Source organism: Lissotriton helveticus, chromosome 5_1, assembly GCF_964261635.1.
Source record: "Lissotriton helveticus chromosome 5_1, aLisHel1.1, whole genome shotgun sequence".
In the NCBI taxonomy this organism is placed as follows: domain Eukaryota; kingdom Metazoa; phylum Chordata; class Amphibia; order Caudata; family Salamandridae; genus Lissotriton; species Lissotriton helveticus.
The window spans coordinates 709,565,756-709,589,948 of NC_136065.1; the positions used below are offsets into that span (position 1 = coordinate 709,565,756).

The window sequence follows — 24,193 nt, forward strand, 5'->3', positions numbered from 1 at the left end:
CCCACGTCTTGGGGAGAGTTGCGCCCGTGGCTGCCGTCAGCGTGTCAGCGACCGCTGACCAGTACGGGGTGAGGTGGGCGCAACTCCAGAGTGCGTGCAGGAGGTCCGAGTCTAGGAGGCCGCATCGGGGACACGCCGATGAAGTGAGTCCGAAATAGCGATTCAGCTTGTCAGGAGACAAATACGCGCGGTGGATGATATAATATTGGATGGTTTTAAACCGCGCGTTGCGGGGAATATTTCTAGCGCCCGCTAATATCGCGGCCCACTGCTTATCCGTCCAGTCGGAGCCCCGGTCGATCGCCCACTTCTCCCTCAGTCTTTGGGAGGAGAATTGGGTATGGCTGTGTAGTGCCTGCGCCAGCCAGTGTACTATATGAGACCCATCGCCCATCACGTGTAGGTACTGGATGAGTAGATGGGTGGGCGGTTCTTGGCTCATGTCACCCCATGCCTTCGTCAGCTCATGGAGGAGTCTAGCGTGCGCCAGGAACTGACCCACTGGCAGCTCGGTATCCGCGGCCAGGGTCTCGAAGGGCAACAGCACTCCGTCGCTATATAGGCCACTCAGGTCGTCTAAGTCTGCCGCAGTCCAGCTGCGTAGCTCAGTCGAGGACAGAATGCCAGTGCCTAGGGGAGTCCCTAGTAGAGGTAGGTTCGGAGCATAGGGCACTGTATCCCTGGTGAGTCTGAGGGCCCGTGCAAAGCACCGCCTCGCGAGCGCCACATGGACTTGTGTGGGGCGTCGCCCCTGCGTTAGGGGGTGGAAGAGTGTCAGCACCTGTGCGAGGGACAGGGTGGTGTCGGCCGTGGCCGTGTCTATCAGGTTCCTGCCGCCCAGCCAGTAAGCGACCCATTGTAGCTGGGCTGCTAAGTAATATAGCTCCTGGTTGGGGACAGCCAGGCCTCCAGCGTCCGTGGCCGCGTATAGGGTCCTTAACGCTACCCGGGGTCTCCCTTTGTTCCAAATGAGGCGCCTGGTGAGAGTTTCCAGCTCTCTGAATATGCGCGTTGGCACATACACTGGCAGGTTGGCATAATAATAAAGGAGCCGGGGGAGCATTATCATTTTGGTTAGCGCCACTCTGGCCGGCACATTCAGTGGGAGGGAGTTCCAGAACGTGACCTGGGCCGTGAGCGAGGATATAGCCGTCACCAGGTTGCCCTCCAGGAGATCCACTGGGTCACGGTATATCAAGATCCCTAGGTACCTGAACACCGTCGGGTGCCACCGGAGCGTCACCCCCATCATGCGCACCTCACATTGCGGCATCTCGCTACTGAATGCGTAGGTTCCCGATTTGGCCCAGTTAACGTGGAGCCCCGACATGTCTCCGAACGTTCGGAAGATGTCTGTGATTGCCTCGGGTATGCACGTGAGATCTCTGATGTACAGTAATAGATCGTCGGCATACAGAGACACCGAGTGTGTGCCGTCTGCCAGTGGTATGCCCCATGTGACGCCAGAGGTGCGGAGCAGTTCCGCCAACGGCTCCATTGCCAAGGCGAATATCATAGGGGAGAGGGGGCAGCCCTGCCTGGTACCCCGCCCTATGCGGATCCTGTCAGAGAACAACCGTCCAGTCCGGACGCGTACCTCGGGCGCTTGATAGAGGAGCCCCACCATCTGGATATAGGTTTCGCCTAGTTCATATTTCTCGAGGACTCGGAGGAGGTACGGCCATTCCACCGAGTCAAACGCCTTTTCAAGATCGAGCACGATACACCCCGACCGTGGCCAGGTGGGGGTCGCAGACCGTTGGATCTTAAAAAACGGCGTAGATTGTAGGACGTGCTCCGGGTGGGCACAAAGCCATTTTGATCAGTGTGTACCAGTGTGGGGACCAGCGGTGCAAGCCTCCGAGCTAGCGTCGCTGCCAATATTTTGTAATCGGTGTTGAGGAGCGCCAGTGGTCTGTATGAGCCGAGTTCGTTCGCATCTCTACCCGGTTTCAGCAGAGAGACCACGTTAGCTTCGTTTAGGGACGCCGGGAGTTCAGCATCTTCCAATGCCGCCTTATACATTCTCAGCAGTTCCGGTATTAACACCAGTGAGTAGGCTTTATAGAACTCTGCCGGGAGTCCATCGGGGCCCGGTGCCTTGCTATTGGAGAGGGAGAAAATCACTTCCCGTAATTCCTCACCGGTGAGCGCAGCGCCCAGCTCAGTCTGGTGGGCAGCAGTAGCTGTTGGGAGCCGCAGAGTCGTCAGATAGTCCGTGATCTCCACCACAGTGGCCCGCAGCCGCGAGCTATACAGGGACCTGTAATGTGACGTGAACGCCTCATGGATCTGTGTCTGGGTGTAGACCTCGACACCCTGGGTCGTGCGGATCGACAGGACCGACGCGGAGTGCGTGTCTTGTCGTATCAGCCAGGACAGCAGCCTGCCAGGTTTATCCCCCGCGCTGTGTGTGCGCGCGGAGTGCGCTGCGAAATTAACGTTCTTTAGGCGCTCCATCAATACAGCGTGATCCGCCCTGGCCGAAATCAGTTGGGAGTCATCGCCTCTCGTCGCCTCCCGCTCTTTATCTAGTAGCGCCTCCTCCGCTCTTACCAGATCCCTCTCCACCTGGCCTCGCAGGCCCGCCTGCACACCAAGGCAGCCTCCCCGGGTAACCGCCTTAAAGGCGTCCCACTCGGTCCTCGGGGAGGAGGTCGAGTCGTTGTTGTCTTCGAAATATTGTATGATTCTCCTGGACATCTCCTCCCGGAATGGTGTGTCGAGTAGGAGATCTGGTTGCAAGCGCCATGTGGGCACGGGTGGACGTGGGCGCCTCCTTCCATATACCAGTGTGTGCGGGTTATGGTCCGAGTGCGTCCGTCCCAGGTAGTCTGCGTCTGTCACGGAGGGAATCAGGTCGCGGGACAGCATGTATCTATCTAACCTGACATGTAGTGAGTAGGCTCCCGAGTAATAGGAATACACCCGGGCGGTGGGATTTCTGACTCGCCAGGCATCCTGTAAGTTCCATTGTGTTGCCCAATCAAGTAGGGCTCTGGAAGTTGCCTGCGCTGGAGCAATTGCTGCTGGGGGGGACGAGCGGTCAAGGGAAACATCTAGTACGCAGTTGTAATCCCCACCCATCACCAATGGTACGTCCGGCCAGGGCGCAATTACTGCCGACAGGCGCGCGAAGAATTTCCCCTGCTCCACATTAGGTGCGTAAATGGAGGCTATGACAATCTGCTGCCCGTCTAGTCTGCCCTGTATGAAGACATAGCGCCCCTCAGTGTCGATATTGCTATGTGTGAGTGCAAATGGAACCCCGGGCCTAACCCAGATCAGGGTCCCCCGTGCAAACGCTGAAAAGGTTGTGGCGAATATCTGCCCCCTCCACCTGCGGCGAAGTGCGGCTACCTCAGTGGCGACCAGGTGTGTCTCCTGTAGTAGTGCAATCTGGACCTGATGTCTCCTAAGGTATGAGTACACCTGGTATCTACGTGAGGGTGTGTGCATGCCCCTGACATTCCAGGTACAAAATGTAACCGTAGCCATCACAGTGTTCATTGCGCCCGAGCACCCGTCCCCCCCTCCCCGGTCCCCAGCCCGCCCCACCCACACACGCACAGCAGCCGCAAACAGTGACCATTTTTTCCCCTCGCCCTCTTCCACAGACCCAGGGATGCACGCTGTAACACTCCAGTGTCAACACTAGTCTCAAAAGGAAGAACTTTAACAGAAACTGAATACCAAAAGGGCAACAACAGAACAAGTCGTCGCCCAAACGCTCTATCGAGCTTAATCAATCCGTTAGTTCAATGGGGGGATGACGAAGTTCAGCACTTGGGTGGAACAAGTTAGTTCAAATCGCCAAGAGAGCCGTGGCGGCTCCCCACCACGGGCATTGTTTCAAAGGGCACCAAAAAGTCAGTGGCAATGTCCGCAGACAGGTCAGAGTTCCCAATGTTACTGGTCTCGGATAGCCCGCCCCAGGGGGGGGGGGGGGATCCCATCAGTTATTCCCTCGGGGGTAACTAATAGTAATTGAGGTTGTGGGGAGCACTCCGTTTCTAATCAAATGTTACCAGTAGTACTAATTGTTCCAATGGTGCTATGATTACTCAGGGAAGTCACTCCTGGGTGTTTACACATCAAATTATGGTGAGTAATGACTCACCTAATCATGCACTGTTCACTAAGTGCTCCGCACTTTAAATCATTTCAAATGTTTCACCACATTATGATATATCTATACATATATTTTCACATTTATTCAAACTTTTTTTCAAAATTAATAATCAATTTTTTAGGTATTTGTTATTGCAGTCTTCATAACAATTTCCATATACATACGCAAATGGATCAATAATGCGTTACAATTGTACATGTAATTTACTACATTTCATTTTTCAAACAATTGTCGTGTGGCCCAATGCATTTCGGCACGCAGGCGGTGCCTTCATCAGGGGCAATTCTAGAAGAAGATGAGAAAGTAATGTGTGTCAGTGTCAAGTATTGAATGAATCATGGGGGTGTGTCTATACGTAGTCAAATGACATACCTTGTAATCACTGTAGGTGTTCTAGTGTCACAGAAAGTCGTTTCTATAATCAAAAAGATCCCAAAATATATTTGGTTGGTGGTTTTGTTAAAATATACAAGTTGTAATGCTAAGTGCCTGTGTTGTTTAGAAAAAACGTACCTTCTAGTCGAGTCCGTGTTGGCTGTAATGATAAGCATAACTGTATGTCAGATGGCTGATATAACGTGGACTCAAGATTACCGTTTGAAAAAATATTGGAGTAGGTCGCCCTACCTGATTATCGTGGCGTTGGTAAATCTGAGGAATCAGAAAATAAAAGCGCTCCATTATAACCATGGCTATGTAAATATTGCGCAGGTTTTGAATGTAAAACTCGTGCTTTGCGAGTATTTACCTTTATATGTTCAAAATTTCGTCCATCTCAAGTAATCACAGCTAACCGGTAGGATTTCGTTCGGTATACTGAAGTGATACCTCCATTAAGTTGTGGCGTGACCGACGCCGTTGCTTGTCCGTAGACATAGAAAAAGGACTATCTGAGGAAAATGCTAAGTGAAAGAATTACTATAAACGCCATATTGAAATGGGGCCGTATGCATATGAGTCAACAGGATAGTTATGGAATACCTGCGCTAAAGACAAAAAATCAAAAAAGTAAGAAAGGGGGGATTGGTCATCAGTACAGTAATGTAAATGCTGTATTTTCTGAGACTTAAATAAAAGTTGAAAAAGTGTATTTTGGGTTATCGCGCCCAGGGCGGTTAACCTGCGAAAAAAAAATCGTCCATGTCACGGTGAATAAGATGTATCATGATGATATCATTATATGTGTGTACCTAGCATTTTTATTTATTTGAAGGGGGGTAATTATCTAACTGGTGGGCATATAAATTAATGTGCGTGTGATTCATTGTCAGTCATGTGATACACTAGATGCCAATGTAAAGGTGCTGCAGCATAGAAAGTATTGTATACATTCGGGGGCTACCAAAAAATATTTACAATCATCGTGGATTAAGCGTAAAATTATAAATAAAGATCATAATTGAAACCATATCAACTGATGACATTAATGGCATGAATAATATGCATCCCTCAAGAAACCAATATAAACCATGACATATGGGTACATATAATGACTCAAAAGAAATCATAAAAAATGGATTTTTCAAAACTTTTGATCAAATCTACTGAGTTATTCATCGATTTGAAATGCAACCTTTAAGCTATGATGAAAGAGGGGTGTCAGAGATACACAAACTTGACCTATAGATAACAAGATAGATCATATTTATCATTTAGGCCCGCAGGCACCAAGGTCCCTAGATATTTGATCCAAAAAAGTTCTCTTTGCAATAATCTCTGGTGGTTATCCAAACCCTGCTTCACTTGCACTTGTTCAAGGATAAGGAACCTTAGTTGTGAGATAGTGTGTCTCTGTTCCTTCCAGTGTAGCACCAATGGAGAGGTAAGGTTCTCATTGCGAATGCGACTCTTATGTTCTGTTATGCGGATTTTGGCTTTACGTTCTGTTTTGCCTATATACATTTTTCCGCATGGACATTTCATGGCATACACGACGTTCTTTGTGTTGCAATCACTGGAATGTTTCAAGTTTATAGGTTTCCCAGAGGTGGGATGTGTGCACGTATTCCCTGTGATCACATTATTGCAATTTGTGCAATTAAGACATCTTGTGGTGCCCTTGTAAACAGTTGGTGCAATGGAATGGTGTTTCTTCTTCAGTCTCTCTCTCAAGTTTGGTCCCCTTGTATATGCATGTAAAGGAAGCTCCTTGAAGATGCCGTGAAAATCTGGTTCCAATGTTAAAAGTTCCCATCTTTTATTGACTATCTGTTTTATCTTTATAGAGAGAGTTGTGTATTTTGTAACGAAGACCATTCGATTCTGTGATGGTTTCTTTTTTTGTGTCAGTAGATCTGGTCTGTTCATTTGTTGGACCCTGTTTAGTTGCGATGTTAGTTCATCAGGTGGATATCCTCTGGCTTTGTATTTCTGGACTTGATTGTCAAGTGTGTTTTGACATGTTTCTTGGTTGGAGCATATGCGTTTAATACGAATGAACTGGGATACTGGCAAATTCCTAATCAAGTTCTTGGGATGGAAGCTGGTGTATTCTAGTGCACTATTCCGATCAGTCGGTTTTGTGTACAAAGCTGTGTCAAATCCAGTGGCTGTTTTCGTGATCCGGACATCCAAATAATCAATGGTGTCTTTGCTGATTTTATGTGTGAATTGAATTCTTGTATCAGCCTGATTTAATCCGGAAATCAATCGTTCCAAAGTTTCCTGGGTGTCATTCCAAATTTAAAAAAATTCGTCGATATATCGACAGGACATTTTCACGTGTATCCATTCTCTCTGTGTCATAAGATGTTGTGCTTCAAATTGAGCCATGAATGTATTTGCATACGCAGGAGCCCCTGCGAATCCCATCGCTGTTCCGCTCAATTGTGCGTAGAATTCATCTTGCCATGTGAAGTGACTGTTGTATAAGCAAAATTTCAATAACTGTAGCAAAAAATTTTTTTGGGTGGTGGGTAACTGCTCCATTTTTAGTAATGCCCATTCAGTTGCTTCCAGTCCTGCTTCATGAGGTATGGAGGTATAAAGTGCCACCACATCTATGGTGCACATAATCCAATGATCCTGGTACCCTTCTTCGGTCCACTTCAGTTTGTTGAGGAAATCTGTTGTATCACGTGTATATGATCCCCACTGTTGAACGAATTCCTGCAAGTGATGGTCAATGTATTTGCCGAGGGGGTCAAAAATTGACCCACAACCCGAAACAATAGGTCTGAATGGAGGGTTGATGGGGTGTTTGTGGATCTTTGGGATCATGTATAAGGATGGCCTTTTAGGGTGTTTTTGTGTTAGATATGCTGATGTTTGTTCATCTATCCATTCGTTCTCCACTGCTGTCTTCAGAATCATGTAAAGCATTTGTTGTAACGTTGCTGTTGGGTCCGATGGTAATTTAAAATAAATGTTCACGTCATTTACGTGCTCATTGACTTTAAGTTCGTAAAAAGTTGTGTCCATTAGAACTAAGGCGCCACCCTTATCTGCCGGTTGAATGGTAATGTTAACATTATTAGCCAGGTTATTGATGATGTTCAGTTCAGTTTTAGTCAAATTGTTGTGGTGGGTACTTTTGTATTTTAACGCTTGTAAATCCCTTTTAACCAACACCTCAAAAGTATCCAACATCTTGTGTGATACGGGAGCTTGAAACACACTTTTAGGTTTGAATTTCCTTTCCGTGGTGTTCTGACGTGGATCTGTGGGTTCTGCCACATTTTCAAAGTAATGCCTGAGTTTCAAAGACCTCATGAATCTAAAAAATGCTCCTTCTGTTTCAATTTCGTTGGTCGTGATAGTTGGTACAAATGTAAGTCCTTTATTTAGCGTTCTCGTCTGTTGTTTAGTGAGAGTAATGGATGAAATGTTAATAATCAAGTCAGAGTTCGCCCACTCCTCAGTTCCTTTCCGACCATTTCCTCGCCTGGTTTTCCTCTTGATGCGGAAGTTTCTGTCTGGGGTGTGGGTGGTTGTGCTGGAGTTTGTGCCTGTGACAAAAAATCTGTCTCTCTGCTGGTAGTGGCTTGACTAACAGTCACTGTAGATAATATGGTACCATCTTGAGTGGTTTTAACCGGCCCTCTTTGTATCGATGTTTCCTTGTCCGTTACTAAACTTTCCTCTGAAGAACGAGCGGATGGTGATGTTTTTTTGGGAATAAATTGACGTCTGGCATAGATATCTGCCCATGTATACACTTCATTTAATTTATAGTCTATAGTGTCACGTTTATATTTCCGCAATTTACCCTCCTGTAGTTCTTTTTCATATTTGTCCAGTTTTATATTGATGTTGTCCAAACTGATTTTCCAGGTATCCGCCTCCATTCTAGCCTCCAGTTCTGATTTAAGAGTATAGATCTCTTCTTCCAACTCCCTGATGGTTTTGGCGAGTTCCTCTATGATCAGCAAAATAAGATCAAGTGAACATTTGTTCAATATGCTGAACCATTTGTCCATAAATTTCGAATTTAAATTAAATCTGAAAAGCATAGGTTTGATAGATAAACGTAAACCTCTGGGTATCCTTTTAGCCCGGTGGTACTGTATCAACGTAGAGGCATGCATCCTTTGATTGAGTTGACGACGAGTAATGTACTCTAATTGTTTTAATTGCTGACTTATGGAACCCCCATGAGCATCCATGTTTCTCACTTCTTTTATTAAAGAGTAGATTTGATCCGCCTGATCATTTGTATAGGCCATCGTGTTAGCCCTGTTATCCGTCATTCCACTAATTGTCTCGAACTGCATCTTTGTTGAGTGGTGGGTGCCTCCTCACTAGTGACTGTTTGTAAACTAATAGTAATTGAGGTTGTGGGGAGCACTCCGTTTCTAATCAAATGTTACCAGTAGTACTAATTGTTCCAATGGTGCTATGATTACTCAGGGAAGTCACTCCTGGGTGTTTAAACATCAAATTATGGTGAGTAATGACTCACCTAATCATGCACTGTTCACTAAGTGCTCCGCACTTTAAATAATTTCAAATGTTTCACCACATTATGATATATCTATACATATATTTACCTAAAAAATTGATTATTAATTTTGAAAAAAAGTTTGAATAAATGTGAAAATATATGTATAGATATATCATAATGTGGTGAAACATTTGAAATTATTTAAAGTGCGGAGCACTTAGTGAACAGTGCATGATTAGGTGAGTCATTACTCACCATAATTTGATGTTTAAACACCCAGGAGTGACTTCCCTGAGTAATCATAGCACCATTGGAACAATTAGTACTACTGGTAACATTTGATTAGAAACGGAGTGCTCCCCACAACCTCAATTACTATTAGTTTACAAACAGTCACTAGTGAGGAGGCACCCACCACTCAACAAAGATGCAGTTCGAGACAATTAGTGGAATGACGGATAACAGGGCTAACACGATGGCCTATACAAATGATCAGGCGGATCAAATCTACTCTTTAATAAAAGAAGTGAGAAACATGGATGCTCATGGGGGTTCCATAAGTCAGCAATTAAAACAATTAGGGTACATTACTCGTCGTCAACTCAATCAAAGGATGCATGCCTCTACGTTGATACAGTACCACCGGGCTAAAAGGATACCCAGAGGTTTACGTTTATCTATCAAACCTATGCTTTTCAGATTTAATTTAAATTCGAAATTTATGGACAAATGGTTCAGCATATTGAACAAATGTTCACTTGATCTTATTTTGCTGATCATAGAGGAACTCGCCAAAACCATCAGGGAGTTGGAAGAAGAGATCTATACTCTTAAATCAGAACTGGAGGCTAGAATGGAGGCGGATACCTGGAAAATCAGTTTGGACAACATCAATATAAAACTGGACAAATATGAAAAAGAACTACAGGAGGGTAAATTGCGGAAATATAAACGTGACACTATAGACTATAAATTAAATGAAGTGTATACATGGGCAGATATCTATGCCAGACGTCAATTTATTCCCAAAAAAACATCACCATCCGCTCGTTCTTCAGTGGAAAGTTTAGTAACGGACAAGGAAACATCGATACAAAGAGGGCCGGTTAAAACCACTCAAGATGGTACCATATTATCTACAGTGACTGTTAGTCAAGCCACTACCAGCAGAGAGACGGATTTTTTGTCACAGGCACAAACTCCAGCACAACCACCCACACCCCAGACAGAAACTTCCGCATCAAGAGGAAAACCAGGCGAGGAAATGGTCGGAAAGGAACTGAGGAGTGGGCGAACTCTGACTTGATTATTAACATTTCATCCATTACTCTCACTAAACAACAGACGAGAACGCTAAATAAAGGACTTACATTTGTACCAACTATCACGACCAACGAAATTGAAACAGAAGGAGCATTTTTTAGATTCATGAGGTCTTTGAAACTCAGGCATTACTTTGAAAATGTGGCAGAACCCACAGATCCAAGTCAGAACACCACGGAAAGGAAATTCAAACCTAAAAGTGTGTTTCAAGCTCCCGTATCACACAAGATGTTGGATACTTTTGAGGTGTTGGTTAAAAGGGATTTACAAGCGTTAAAATACAAAAGTACCCACCACAACAATTTGACTAAAACTGAACTGAACATCATCAATAACCTGGCTAATAATGTTAACATTACCATTCAACCGGCAGATAAGGGTGGCGCCTTAGTTCTAATGGACACAACTTTTTACGAACTTAAAGTCAATGAGCACGTAAATGACGTGAACATTTATTTTAAATTACCATCGGACCCAACAGCAACGTTACAACAAATGCTTTACATGATTCTGAAGACAGCAGTGGAGAACGAATGGATAGATGAACAAACATCAGCATATCTAACACAAAAACACCCTAAAAGGCCATCCTTATACATGATCCCAAAGATCCACAAACACCCCATCAACCCTCCATTCAGACCTATTGTTTCGGGTTGTGGGTCAATTTTTGACCCCCTCGGCAAATACATTGATCATCACTTGCAGGAATTCGTTCAACAGTGGGGATCATATACACGTGATACAACAGATTTCCTCAACAAACTGAAGTGGACCGAAGAAGGGTACCAGGATCATTGGATTATGTGCACCATAGATGTGGTGGCACTTTATACCTCCATACCTCATGAAGCAGGACTGGAAGCAACTGAATGGGCATTACTAAAAATGGAGCAGTTACCCACCACCCAAAACATTTTTTTGCTACAGTTATTGAAATTTTGCTTATACAACAGTCACTTCACATGGCAAGATGAATTCTACGCACAATTGAGCGGAACAGCGATGGGATTCGCAGGGGCTCCTGCGTATGCAAATACATTCATGGCTCAATTTGAAGCACAACATCTTATGACACAGAGAGAATGGATACACGTGAAAATGTACTGTCGATATATCGACGACATTTTTTTAATTTGGAATGACACCCAGGAAACTTTGGAACGATTGATTTCCGGATTGAATCAGGCTGATACAAGAATTCAATTCACACATAAAATCAGCAAAGACACCATTGATTATTTGGATGTCCGGATCACGAAAACAGCCACTGGATTTGACACAGCTTTGTACACAAAACCGACTGATCGGAATAGTGCACTAGAATACACCAGCTTCCATCCCAAGAACTTGATTAGGAATTTGCCAGTATCCCAGTTCATTCGTATTAAACGCATATGCTCCAACCAAGAAACATGTCAAAACACACTTGACAATCAAGTCCAGAAATACAAAGCCAGAGGATATCCACCTGATGAACTAACATCGCAACTAAACAGGGTCCAACAAATGAACAGACCAGATCTACTGACACAAAAAAAGAAACCATCACAGAGTCGAATGGTCTTCGTTACAAAATACACAACTCTCTCTATAAAGATAAAACAGATAGTCAATAAAAGATGGGAACTTTTAACATTGGAACCAGATTTTCACGGCATCTTCAAGGAGCTTCCTTTACATGCATATACAAGGGGACCAAACTTGAGAGAGAGACTGAAGAAGAAACAACATTCCATTGCACCAACTGTTTACAAGGGCACCACAAGATGTCTTAATTGCACAAATTGCAATAATGTGATCACAGGGAATACGTGCACACATCCCACCTCTGGGAAACCTATAAACTTGAAACATTCCAGTGATTGCAACACAAAGAACGTCGTGTATGCCATAAAATGTCCATGCGGAAAAATGTATATAGGCAAAACAGAACGTAAAGCCAAAATCCGCATAACAGAACATAAGAGTCGCATTCGCAATGAGAACCTTACCTCTCCATTGGTGCTACACTGGAAGGAACAGAGACACACTATCTCACAACTAAGGTTCCTTATCCTTGAACAAGTGCAAGTGAAGCAGGGTTTGGATAACCACCAGAGATTATTGCAAAGAGAACTTTTTTGGATCAAATATCTAGGGACCTTGGTGCCTGCGGGCCTAAATGATAAATATGATCTATCTTGTTATCTATAGGTCAAGTTTGTGTATCTCTGACACCCCTCTTTCATCATAGCTTAAAGGTTGCATTTCAAATCGATGAATAACTCAGTAGATTTGATCAAAAGTTTTGAAAAATCCATTTTTTATGATTTCTTTTGAGTCATTATATGTACCCATATGTCATGGTTTATATTGGTTTCTTGAGGGATGCATATTATTCATGCCATTAATGTCACCAGTTGATATGGTTTCAATTATGATCTTTATTTATAATTTTACGCTTAATCCACGATGATTGTAAATATTTTTTGGTAGCCCCCGAATGTATACAATACTTTCTATGCTGCAGCACCTTTACATTGGCATCTAGTGTATCACATGACTGACAATGAATCACACGCACATTAATTTATATGCCCACCAGTTAGATAATTACCCCCCTTCAAATAAATAAAAATGCTAGGTACACACATATAATGATATCATCATGATACATCTTATTCACCGTGACATGGACGATTTTTTTTTCGCAGGTTAACCGCCCTGGGCGCGATAACCCAAAATACACTTTTTCAACTTTTATTTAAGTCTCAGAAAATACAGCATTTACATTACTGTACTGATGACCAATCCCCCCTTTCTTACTTTTTTGATTTTTTGTCTTTAGCGCAGGTATTCCATAACTATCCTGTTGACTCATATGCATACGGCCCCATTTCAATATGGCGTTTATAGTAATTCTTTCACTTAGCATTTTCCTCAGATAGTCCTTTTTCTATGTCTACGGACAAGCAACGGCGTCGGTCACGCCACAACTTAATGGAGGTATCACTTCAGTATACCGAACGAAATCCTACCGGTTAGCTGTGATTACTTGAGATGGACGAAATTTTGAACATATAAAGGTAAATACTCGCAAAGCACGAGTTTTACATTCAAAACCTGCGCAATATTTACATAGCCATGGTTATAATGGAGCGCTTTTATTTTCTGATTCCTCAGATTTACCAACGCCACGATAATCAGGTAGGGCGACCTACTCCAATATTTTTTCAAACGGTAATCTTGAGTCCACGTTATATCAGCCATCTGACATACAGTTATGCTTATCATTACAGCCAACACGGACTCGACTAGAAGGTACGTTTTTTCTAAACAACACAGGCACTTAGCATTACAACTTGTATATTTTAACAAAACCACCAACCAAATATATTTTGGGATCTTTTTGATTATAGAAACGACTTTCTGTGACACTAGAACACCTACAGTGATTACAAGGTATGTCATTTGACTACGTATAGACACACCCCCATGATTCATTCAATACTTGACACTGACACACATTACTTTCTCATCTTCTTCTAGAATTGCCCCTGATGAAGGCACCGCCTGCGTGCCGAAATGCATTGGGCCACACGACAATTGTTTGAAAAATGAAATGTAGTAAATTACATGTACAATTGTAACGCATTATTGATCCATTTGCGTATGTATATGGAAATTGTTATGAAGACTGCAATAACAAATACCTAAAAAATTGATTATTAATTTTGAAAAAAAGTTTGAATAAATGTGAAAATATATGTATAGATATATCATAATGTGGTGAAACATTTGAAATTATTTAAAGTGCGGAGCACTTAGTGAACAGTGCATGATTAGGTGAGTCATTACTCACCATAATTTGATTCCCTCGGGGGGGGCACTCACCTCTAGGGGTCCGTCCACCCCGCCAGATTTATTGTTCCCGGTGGTGTGCCAGTGGAACCGCTCCGGCTCCTCTCCCGGTGTCACGGCGGTTCCGTGACGGGCCGGCAGGCGAGGGGTTCGGGTGTAGAGCTTAGATCCCGGAGATGGGACTGGACGCAGCTACCGGGGTCTCCAGAAGTGCCGATGTGGATCTCCGATTGGGTCAGCTTTGGAAGTGAAGAAACTGTTCCAAAATGCCAGTAGCAGTGGCCTAGCCAGGGCTTGGCTGATGAGGGTTGCTTATACTATCTGATCCGATGTTTGGGGTGTGACATCCGGTAGGCCCTCTGTATTCGGGTCATCTGGCAGTCCGTACATGAAGTCGTCGTCTTCGCTCCCGCGTGATCTTGGGCTTGCGTTGGAAATCAGGATGGGTGATTGTGACCCGCTGATCTCAGCTGCTATTCGGATGGCCTCTCGTTGTGCAGACTGCATTTGCTCTGGAGTGGGGCCAATTTCCGCGCCCGTGGTCGGCGACTCGACCCTCGAGGCGTGTCGTTGTCTCCGCCTGCGTGTACCTCGGTTTCGGCGTTGCTCCTTCGGCGCGGGTTCGTAGTTCGCACATACTCCCGAATCCAGCCAGGCCGCCGCCGCCTCTGGAGTATCGAAGAAGTGGGTTTTGTCCTGTGCCACCACTCTGAGGCGTGCTGGGAACAGCAAGGAGTACTTGAGAGCCAGGCGTCTGAGCCATTGTTTCACCTCGAGGAACGATTGACGTCGGCGTTGGACTTGTATGGTATAGTCAGGGAAGAACATCACCTTGGCGTTGTCTACCTGTACGTCCAACAGTTTCCGCGTCTCGCGGAGAATGGCATCCCGGTCACGGTAGTTCAACACCCGCATGAGCATTGGCCTCGGGTTGGAGCCCTCCGGGGGTGGACGGGATGGTACCCTGTGCGCTCTTTCCACCACAAAGTGTGGTGACAGTGTGCCTTCCGGCAGTAGCTCTCTGAGCCAGGTCTCCATATGTTCCGCCGTCTCCCTCCGTTCCCATCGTTCCGGCAGGCCTACTATGCGTACATTGTTTCTTCTGGCCCGTCCTTCTGCATCCTCTGCCCTATCCTCGAGGAACTCCACCCGGTTGAGCAAGTCACGGACGTGCTTATCCGTCTGCGCCAGCTTGGGTGTGGTCTCTGCCATCGTTTGTTCCAAGGTCGTGGTGCGGTCGGACAGTTTCTTGTGATCCGCTCGAAGGAGCGTCAGGTCCACAGCCACCTTATCGATCCTGTTCTCTAGTGACGTACGGGTTAGCTGCATGGACTCCTCTAGGCGTTCCATGGCCGTCAGCATAGTGTCCAGTTTGGAGGCGGTTTGGTCAGTCTCTGTGTTCTTCACCATCTTTCCTTTGCTCAGAGTCCCACCGGTGCCGGTCTTTGCTCTGGTCCCCCCTGACATGTGGGTGGTCGCACAGGTAGGTAGCCGAGTGGGCAGGCTCTCGCGATGAACACTGTTGGGGCCTGTGCGCGCTGGCCTCTTCTGGTCAGGCAGTCTGCTCCGCCCGTGCCGGGTGGCGTGTGGGCCGCGAGGCAGGAGGGGGGGACCACTGCACCGCAGGACTACAGGATTCGGTACTACGGCACCGACTGGGGAGGACAAGACAGCAGTCCTTTGTCTGACACGAAAATCCCCAAGTGTATCAGCCGTCACTGCGAATGTCTCTAATGCAAATGACCTCTCGGCTGCGCCTTGCGGTGGTTTTCCAGGTCGTGCCGTTTGGTCCCTCCGGTTGCGTCTGTCCTGCGGGCCTGGGAAGGCACGCTCCGCCTGGCGATCCCAGACGCCACCAAGCGTTGTGTGGGGGCACCGTGAAGTTCAGTACCGGGGTGGCTGAAGCGGAGTGTGCGGGGCTGCTCTGGGTTCTCACCCGCGTGGGCCTGGGAGGTCCCCCTAGTGTAGGGCCGATTGTCAGATGGGCCGCCTCAACGTGGCCGCAGTTTGCGCGTCGTGTGGGCCGGGCTCCTCAGTATTAGACGGGTCCGGCGTTGACCAGTGTCTATTTCTGGGCAGTGGGCGGGTACAGGTATCCTGGAGATAGGGCCTCACATCCCCCGTTGCTGGTCGTTCGAGCCCAGGGGCGATGTCGACAGTGTGGGTCTCCACACAGTGGAGCACGATCGTCCTCCGGCGTCCGCCAGGTTTCGCGGGAAGTCTCCAGCGCCGGCAGGTGAGGTAGGTCAGTGGCACAGGGCGCTGTGGGCCAGTGTGGCGTGCCTGCTTGCAACCTCTGGGATCCCTGAGCAGAGGGTTCGCCGGGGGGTGTCAGGCGTGGCGATGCGGTCTCCACCCCCTTGCTGGGCCTGTCTCTAGGCGGTGGGTGAGTGTGGGGGCCCGGGGGGCAGAGCGGGCCAGCCCTCGCTGTAGCCTGCCGGGAACCAGGGGTAGCGCTGTCCGAGTGGGCCCCCAAACGGTCGAGTGCAATCCCTCTCCGGCGCTCACAGGGCCTGGCAGGATGTCCCCAGTTGCAGGTTGGCAGGGTGGGCCGATGTCGCAGCCCAATGCGAGCCTTACCGTCGTGTCTGGGGCCCCTGCGTAGCTGGAGCGCGGGGGGGCAGCCGGTGTTACGGCGCGATCTCCTTCCCCCACTTGATTGCGCCGGGGAGTGCACACTTGTTGCAGCCTACCTCGCTGGGCTGGATCCCCGGCCTCAGGTAGATGGGGTCGCCGACCGGAAGTGAGCCCTGGGCGGGCAGCTGCCGCGGCAGTCGACGGTCGGAGGGTCAGGTACTCCGATCCGTCTGAAAAGTGCTGTGGTGGCTGATCCGGTCCCCGGGTGCACTCGGTTCAAGTTTGGGCCCGGTGGCACAGGAAATGTAGGAGAAATAGCCCGTGGAAGGGGAGCTTCGCTTGGAGCTCAGCCCGGGCACGTCTTCTCACATCGCGTACTTGGCCACGCCCCCTCATATAATTTACTCCATGTCCTCACAATCCAAAAGCATTGCCATTTTTTGCGACACCTGGGATACCTGCAATTAAAGCTGGCTATGGGCCATATATGCTTTGTGGGGTCACCAGCATGGCGACACAGCATCTGAAGATCGCAGTCAGACTGACTGGTGGTGCAGGCAAGAAGGAAATGAGATGTAGCTGAATATTTGGAGTACCCTTAGGGGACCTCAGGACCCACCTCTCTGTGATTAGATTCACCTTTGTCTTGGTTAGGTGGGGAGGTCCACTTGGCATCCTAGGAAGGCACGACAAAGCTTAAATTCGATAATTGTCATATGTTTCAGATGGGTGAAAGGGCCATGCCAAGATGCAAGTTCTGGCTGGGGGAAGGGTCCCATCGGTCACAAGAATCCACCCAGTCCTCGCCTAAAGACCCCCTCCAGGGGGGGTCCATAATTCTCTTGCTGGGGCAGCAGTTGGTTATCAGTTTGATCCCTCAAATCTGGGACTCACCAAGTAGTGGGTGGGTGAACAGTGGCTTAATCAACCCCCAAATGTAAATGCATGTCCTTGCACACAGGCCATAAAGGATTATATCACACAGGACTGTGGTTTTCGAAGAGAGGATTCGTTTTTTAATAGTCTTGGGGTCCTATCTCCTGTTGGCACTGTGCTCCCATACACTTGGAGGACAGTGGTAAGAGATAAGGCATTGGTTGGCCCCAAACAATAACTTGCAGGGTAAGCAAGGCTGTGGTTAAAGAAGAGAACAGTAGTTCCCAACTTCCAGGGTGGCCATTGAACAGTCATTCAGAAGTGTAAATAAAGCCATGTACAAGCCCACCAAGCAGGAGGGCTTGGTTCAACTCAAATTCAAATCAAATAGAAGGGCTTAGTGAATTCAGTGTGGCCTCTTTTTTGCAAACACCACACAGTACCCCGATAGGGACGGGGAACACCTATTTGAGGTAAATAGGGAAATGGTCCAACTAGAAGGATGGTAACTGCAGGTTGCAGGAGGTTATTGTGCCTGCAATAACTTGTAGGGTAATAACATTGTGGTTAAAGAAAAGAACAGTAGACCCCCCCTTCCAGGGAGGCCATCACATTCTGACAGAAATGAAAATAAAGCCATGGACAAGTCCACCAAGCAGGAGAGCATAGTTCACCTCAAATTCAATATGAAATAAGTAGGCCTGGGAAAATTAGACGGGGCACACCTGTCAGAGTTAGATAAGGAAATGGTCTACCTAGAAGGACTAATAGCAGTTTGCAGGTGGTTATGGAGCATTCCAGGGTGGGAGGGGGGGGCCCGGTCATGACAGTGGCCACATCCTGGGCATTGGCGGAGTTACAGGGCGTTCCGGAGGCTGATTGGTACAATGGGGTACCCATTCAGGAGCACAGAGTGGTGCCTTACGCCAAACCCCAGGAGTCTTTACGGCAGGACCCTGGATGAAAACGTTGGTGCCTGGCTAGTCCTTCAGGCGGTTGTAAGCCCGAGCAACTAGGGGATGCCTTGCAACGCTCCGACTTGAAAGGCGTGAGTAAAGTTATGGACTAGTGATCTATGGTATGTAAGGGGGATAATCCCCACATAAATGGGTGCACAATTAGGTTGGCCACGGTGCAGTTTGGCTTATCAGGCGGGTAGGGCAGATTAGGTTAGTCACCGCCGCCTGCCCTTGGATCGCCCTTAAGTTCACCCACCATGTTGGCATACTTCTTGTATGAAATAAACCTGCAGCAAAACTGTTTTCCAGTAAAATTTGTGTGGACTGATATTTGTGCAGCGCTACCAATTACAGCTACACTAGACGTTGCAGACAAATGCATATGCTAATATTCTATTACCTAGTTCTAAAGTTTTTGTTAATGTTTTTGGTTCAGAAATGGTAGTGATTATGTATTTGGGAAATGTTTCTATTATTGATGTTTTTGTGGTTTATGTCATACACCAAAATAAAATGAAACTGAGGAAAATACGTTATAAGTGCACTGAATACTATTTCCCCTATCTCGAGAAGTATTTTGTTGCAGGAGCTCGACCATGTAAGATATTAGAACTTTTTTAATTCAAAGTTCTGTTATTCCATTCAGCAACATAAACATTTAAATCCGCACAACTTATAATTGATGAATGTGACAAACCTGAATAAAGCTTGACGATCTTCAATTTCTTCGCGTCTGTACATCTGCAGAATTTCAGTTTGATCATTCTGAGGTAACGTGGCTGCAGAAAGTAAGAGAAACACGATCGTAGAAACACTGGGTCACTCATTAACAATCAATGAATGTGCATATTGCAAACAATTTATTTTATTTGTTTATACTTTTGCATCATTTTGAATAAATATTCAAACAACTAAGGGAAATTATTTGTAATGCCTACAAGTTCCTTTACTTTGTAGTTCACTTGAGAGAAAGCGTTAATCAAAAACGTTATTATCTCCATAGACGAGGATGGAAATGTAACATTCAATAAAATGTTTCAAGCATTTATCAATCTCCATCGACTTTGGTATTTTCGACTAAACATCGGGGAATATAAAATTGATCGGATGGATTATCAGTGAAGTTCGAAGCTGCATACTCTCTCAAATAACAACTCTGACAAAAAATCTCAATGTAAATCTTCATCCCCACCATTGTTTTTCCAGTATTCTCCAGGATAGCATCTACCAAAGTAAACATTTGAAATACCTCTGCTTCTGACTTCTTATCCCATCCCTCACTTGTTGAAGATTCCAAATCATCAAACAGGTCTTTAAATTTCCCCCTTTCTTTGCATACCATGGCAACATAACTAACACAGGTGACAATCTGTTCCCTTATTTCTTTTCATGTATTTCCTTAACAAAGTTATGCTATTAATATTTCTGTTTAGGTAATCCCTCATCCATTTCCTGTTTTTTCATGTCCACAAATTCAAAATGTCGAGCTCCTGACTTGTGGAGTAAGCGAATTTACTTTGAGTTTGTTACTGTGTAAGTTGGGAGACACCGTGAGCGGTTTTCTTCACAGCTTATCTCCAGCGAGTAAGGGAATTCTTGACTGCCCTCCAATTTCTGTAAGAAGACCTCTCTGCTCAGCAAGAAAGGTTCACAGTGTGTGCTTCTCACTGAGACAGCGTTAGGAGCTATGTGCACCCTACCAGTGCTTTCAGTCTTGCAAGATGAACAGGCTCTGATATTCAAGTGCGAAAAAGCAGGCCCCTGCAGCACAGAGGTGCCCCTTATCCATTCGGCCCAAGGCCAATGAATATGTCGTAATAATCCTAGTCCCACCTTTATCTCCTGTGTTCCATTTCTTCCCTCTTCTCCCTCTTCTCCCTTTTCCCCTGTTCGATAAAACAAGTTGGAAAGCTCCTTGAAGGGTATTGAGAATGTTGAGTTTTGGTGAGTCAGAGAGGAGAGTAGCAAGAGTTTGAGACGAGACTGAAAACACTGTCATTTCTGCAATGCAATTACTTAAAATAAATCATCTTACCTGTTAAATTTAAGTGTTGAAGTAGTAATCGCTTCACTGGCGATGAAGTTGGGATGCTGCATTTGGGGGAGTGTAGTAGTGTCTTCACGCATGGAAAAGTGAACTCTTGTCGTGCCTGCTCCTGAAGGTGACCCGAAAAGATACTTTCTCTGCTGACTTCAGGTCTCATAAGGTTTGTGAAATGCAGGTGAACCGACACCTGTCTGAGTGAACTATACCTGCAGTGAGTGCTTCATGGTATTCTGTCTATTACAATATTCCTTTATTACACCTGGCTTTTCCGGAGTGTAAAGGTTAGAGGTAGCAAACAAAAGCTTCTGCATATACCAAAGCTGAGGAAATTCGTGATAGCGCATTTTCAGCTTTCAAAAAGAACTTCCCTTGGCTGAATTTAGTGAGAATGTTGTATACATTGTAGTAATATAGAGTTGACTCTAGAGATTACTGGGATTTTATCATAGTGGGGATATCTCGTGCCATTTGCTCACCACCCTTAGCTCACCCTACCCCAGTAAAACACTTACAAGTGACTGTTGTCCACTGCGTAGCTTTATTATTATTCCAAAACACCATTTCACTTGTGGGTAAAATCTCCCGCATTGACCTTTTATTAAATTGACCTTTTATTAAATTCACACATAAATGATGCGCTCCATACATATGCGCCACAGGTTAAACATGTATTTACAATTCAGCATCTCTAGAGGCGTGTTGTACCAGCAGGACACAACACCACCCCCTTTCCAAGCACCAGCTACTAGGGTAGGGCCAGAGAGTCCAGGACCACCAGCAGGACGGCCCCCTCTCCCGCCAGCCCAGAGCCGCCATAACTGCCTCCCCTGCTTCAGGGGCATCCATTTTCCGGCCAAAAAGAGTCCCCCGGCCTTTTCTCTTATCCGGGACCCCGCCACAGGGCAAGAAGCCCCTCTGGCGCTCTTGCCCTCCCCCCACACTAATGCTCTGTTACTCTTCCAAGGTGTAAGGCAATGGCCCCCAGAATAGTTTGCACAAACACTTCCAACCCTGCCTTGGACAGGCGTGTCCCCACTGGCCGGTACTTATCTGAGGTCAATGTCTGCAGCAGGCTATGTCTGACAACATGTATCCGTGACCCCCTCAACAGTTTTTCTACTTCCCTATTCATTTTCTTCACCGAAGTGTTCATCGCGGATGATGGTAGCCTGGAGAATCGAAACTTCTCCTGCCAGGCACGGAATCCCACTAATGGCCCCCCTCCCCTAGCCGCGGGGGTGGCCTCTCATTTCTACATCCCTCAATTGCCCGTTTTCATATTCCTCATAACTTATTATAATAAAGTGGGGGGAGGATGGTTCACAAGCAAAGACCCTTGGATTTGGAATTTTATTATAGTATTGAGGAACTCCTGTGAGTGGCTCCTGGGAGAGCTCCGACTAAACCGTGGCCGGTGAAAAATGCAATCTCCTTTGTGTGGCTGCAGCCAGCGATCAGTGTGCCTTCAGTAAAACATGCAATCTCCTCAGCGTTATGTGTGATGGCAGCAGGTGGGCGGTGCACCCACAGTAACATTCTGTCAGTCAGGATTCCTCATGGTAGGTGTGGGGCTGACGATCGGGGACTCGACACGGGATTCATTACTCCAGAGCTGTTCTGTTGCTACACTCTTCCAATACGCTCCCTTCAGTGTGCTCCTATCGAGCACTCATTGAGTCAAAGTGACCATTGTGGATGTGAAAATCAGATATTTCACATCTTTGGTGGAGCCTTCAGCAGCAGGAGCAAAGCCAATTTTTTAACAAACTTTCTTTGTCAAAACATCATACACAGGGGCAACCTAGGCTGCTACCAAGCCACTTCCTCAGCTGTAGCACTATTGTTGGAGAGATTTCCTTCATAGAGACTCCTACCACATCTATTTAGTAGGGGATTTCTCACTAGTCGTTCTCCAAGTACTTCAAATCATGTGACTTAGTAAAGATGAAATAGAAACAAGACCGAAAAAGAGTGCACAACTAAGTTTAATGGTAGTTGTTTCAATGTTATCTTAAATTTTAGATCACATTAGCAAGGCAGTTCTTTCCATAGCTTGTAATTACTAACTCATATCAGAGTAGTTTAGAAACAAGCCTGGAGATTGTGTGCACAAACTAAATACATTGTATTTTCCTCAGCCTTACCTTACATTTATAGTCAAATTAGAAAAACTGTTTTTATCCCGAGTACTTACCAATTTTATAGATTACTCCAGTATTTGAGGCATTTTTGAGACATTCCCCTAACTTTAATTAATTATTTAATTATGGCTGCTGCTAACATGAACCAACAAACACAATTCTTCAGTGAGGCAGGGGAATCTAATTTACTTTGAGAGCGATGGATGAAAATGATTGACACCTACCTTATTGCAATAGGGGGAGAAAAACTCAGTTCATTACGCAAATATCATATTTACTGCATAGTGTTGGCATTCAGGGTAAAACGGTTTTGAAGACCTACCAGAACCTATTGTTACAGTAGAGGAGTGGAACTGCAATTAGATGCATATCAAAAAACATTGAAAAAGTTAGAAGACAACTTTGCAGAAAAATCAATGTTGACTTAGAAAGGCATACATTTTATTCTATAAATTAGATTGTACCGCCTGAAGGGCAGAGGGAACATATAGCTGATATAGAACACATAGGCCACTTAGGCAGGAGTTTAACCAAAAACATGACCATAGCGGTCTACTCATTTCCTGGAATGGACAACATTAGTAAAAGCAAATTAAAGGATTGCTCTGCTTGTGGGTTATGCGATTAAACGCCGGGAATGTATGATGTTACTACATTGTTGTGTTTGCAGTTACTACGCATACATTCACCACGCATGGCTTTACAACGCGGTTGTTACAACGACCAGGTTGTTACCACACGTGCCATTACATCGCAAGTCGTAACACTGACTTGCTGTAGGGGGCGCGCTGGACTTAGGAATAGTATTAATTACTATTCCTATTCCAGTTTGTTGAACAGCAGGTAAGGTGTTGGATTTAAAATCCAACACCTTCCCTGGTGTTGCACACCCCCTACAGCAAGTCGTTGTTACGACTTGCGATGTAATGGCATGTATGGTAACAATGCTGTTGTTGTGACGACGGCGTTGTAAGGCCATGCGTTGAGGGAACATCATTATAAAAGCTGTTTCCCAACCAAGGTCACGAGTAAAGTTCCATTGCTCCCAGTAGAAATTCCCTCCAACCGCAGGACAAATTTGGTTTAGACATAGTGGGTCCCCTCAATTTACAATGTTTTTTATCATGAATACATATTTGTTATGATCGACTATCATTCTCATTGTGTCACAGGTAAATGAGTCAACAACATCACTACCCAAACTGTCATTGAATTCCTCACGAAGTCATTCACCTTAGAAGGTATACCCACTACCATTATCACCTGATAAAGGTGTACAATGTGTGCATCATGAAAATATGGAATTATTGAACACTTAACCAGTGATCATGTCAAAATACCCTTGTACATTGCTCTGAGGCCAATAAGCTGGTTAAGAGGGGAAATAGGATGATTCAAGAATCCATCAATTTG

The 24,193-nt window shown here is 45.8% G+C and overlaps 1 protein-coding gene across 1 annotated transcript in view; it reads right to left on the reverse strand.

Moving 5' to 3' along the window:
• The window catches only part of LOC144754856 (polyunsaturated fatty acid 5-lipoxygenase-like), an 880,896-nt gene that overhangs the window by 767,643 nt on the left and 89,060 nt on the right, over positions 1-24,193 (reverse strand). The window contains exon 3 of the mRNA XM_078643117.1: positions 19,290-19,371. Coding sequence (XP_078499243.1) covers positions 19,290-19,371 — 82 coding nt within the window. The remainder of the gene's footprint in view (positions 1-19,289; positions 19,372-24,193) is intronic.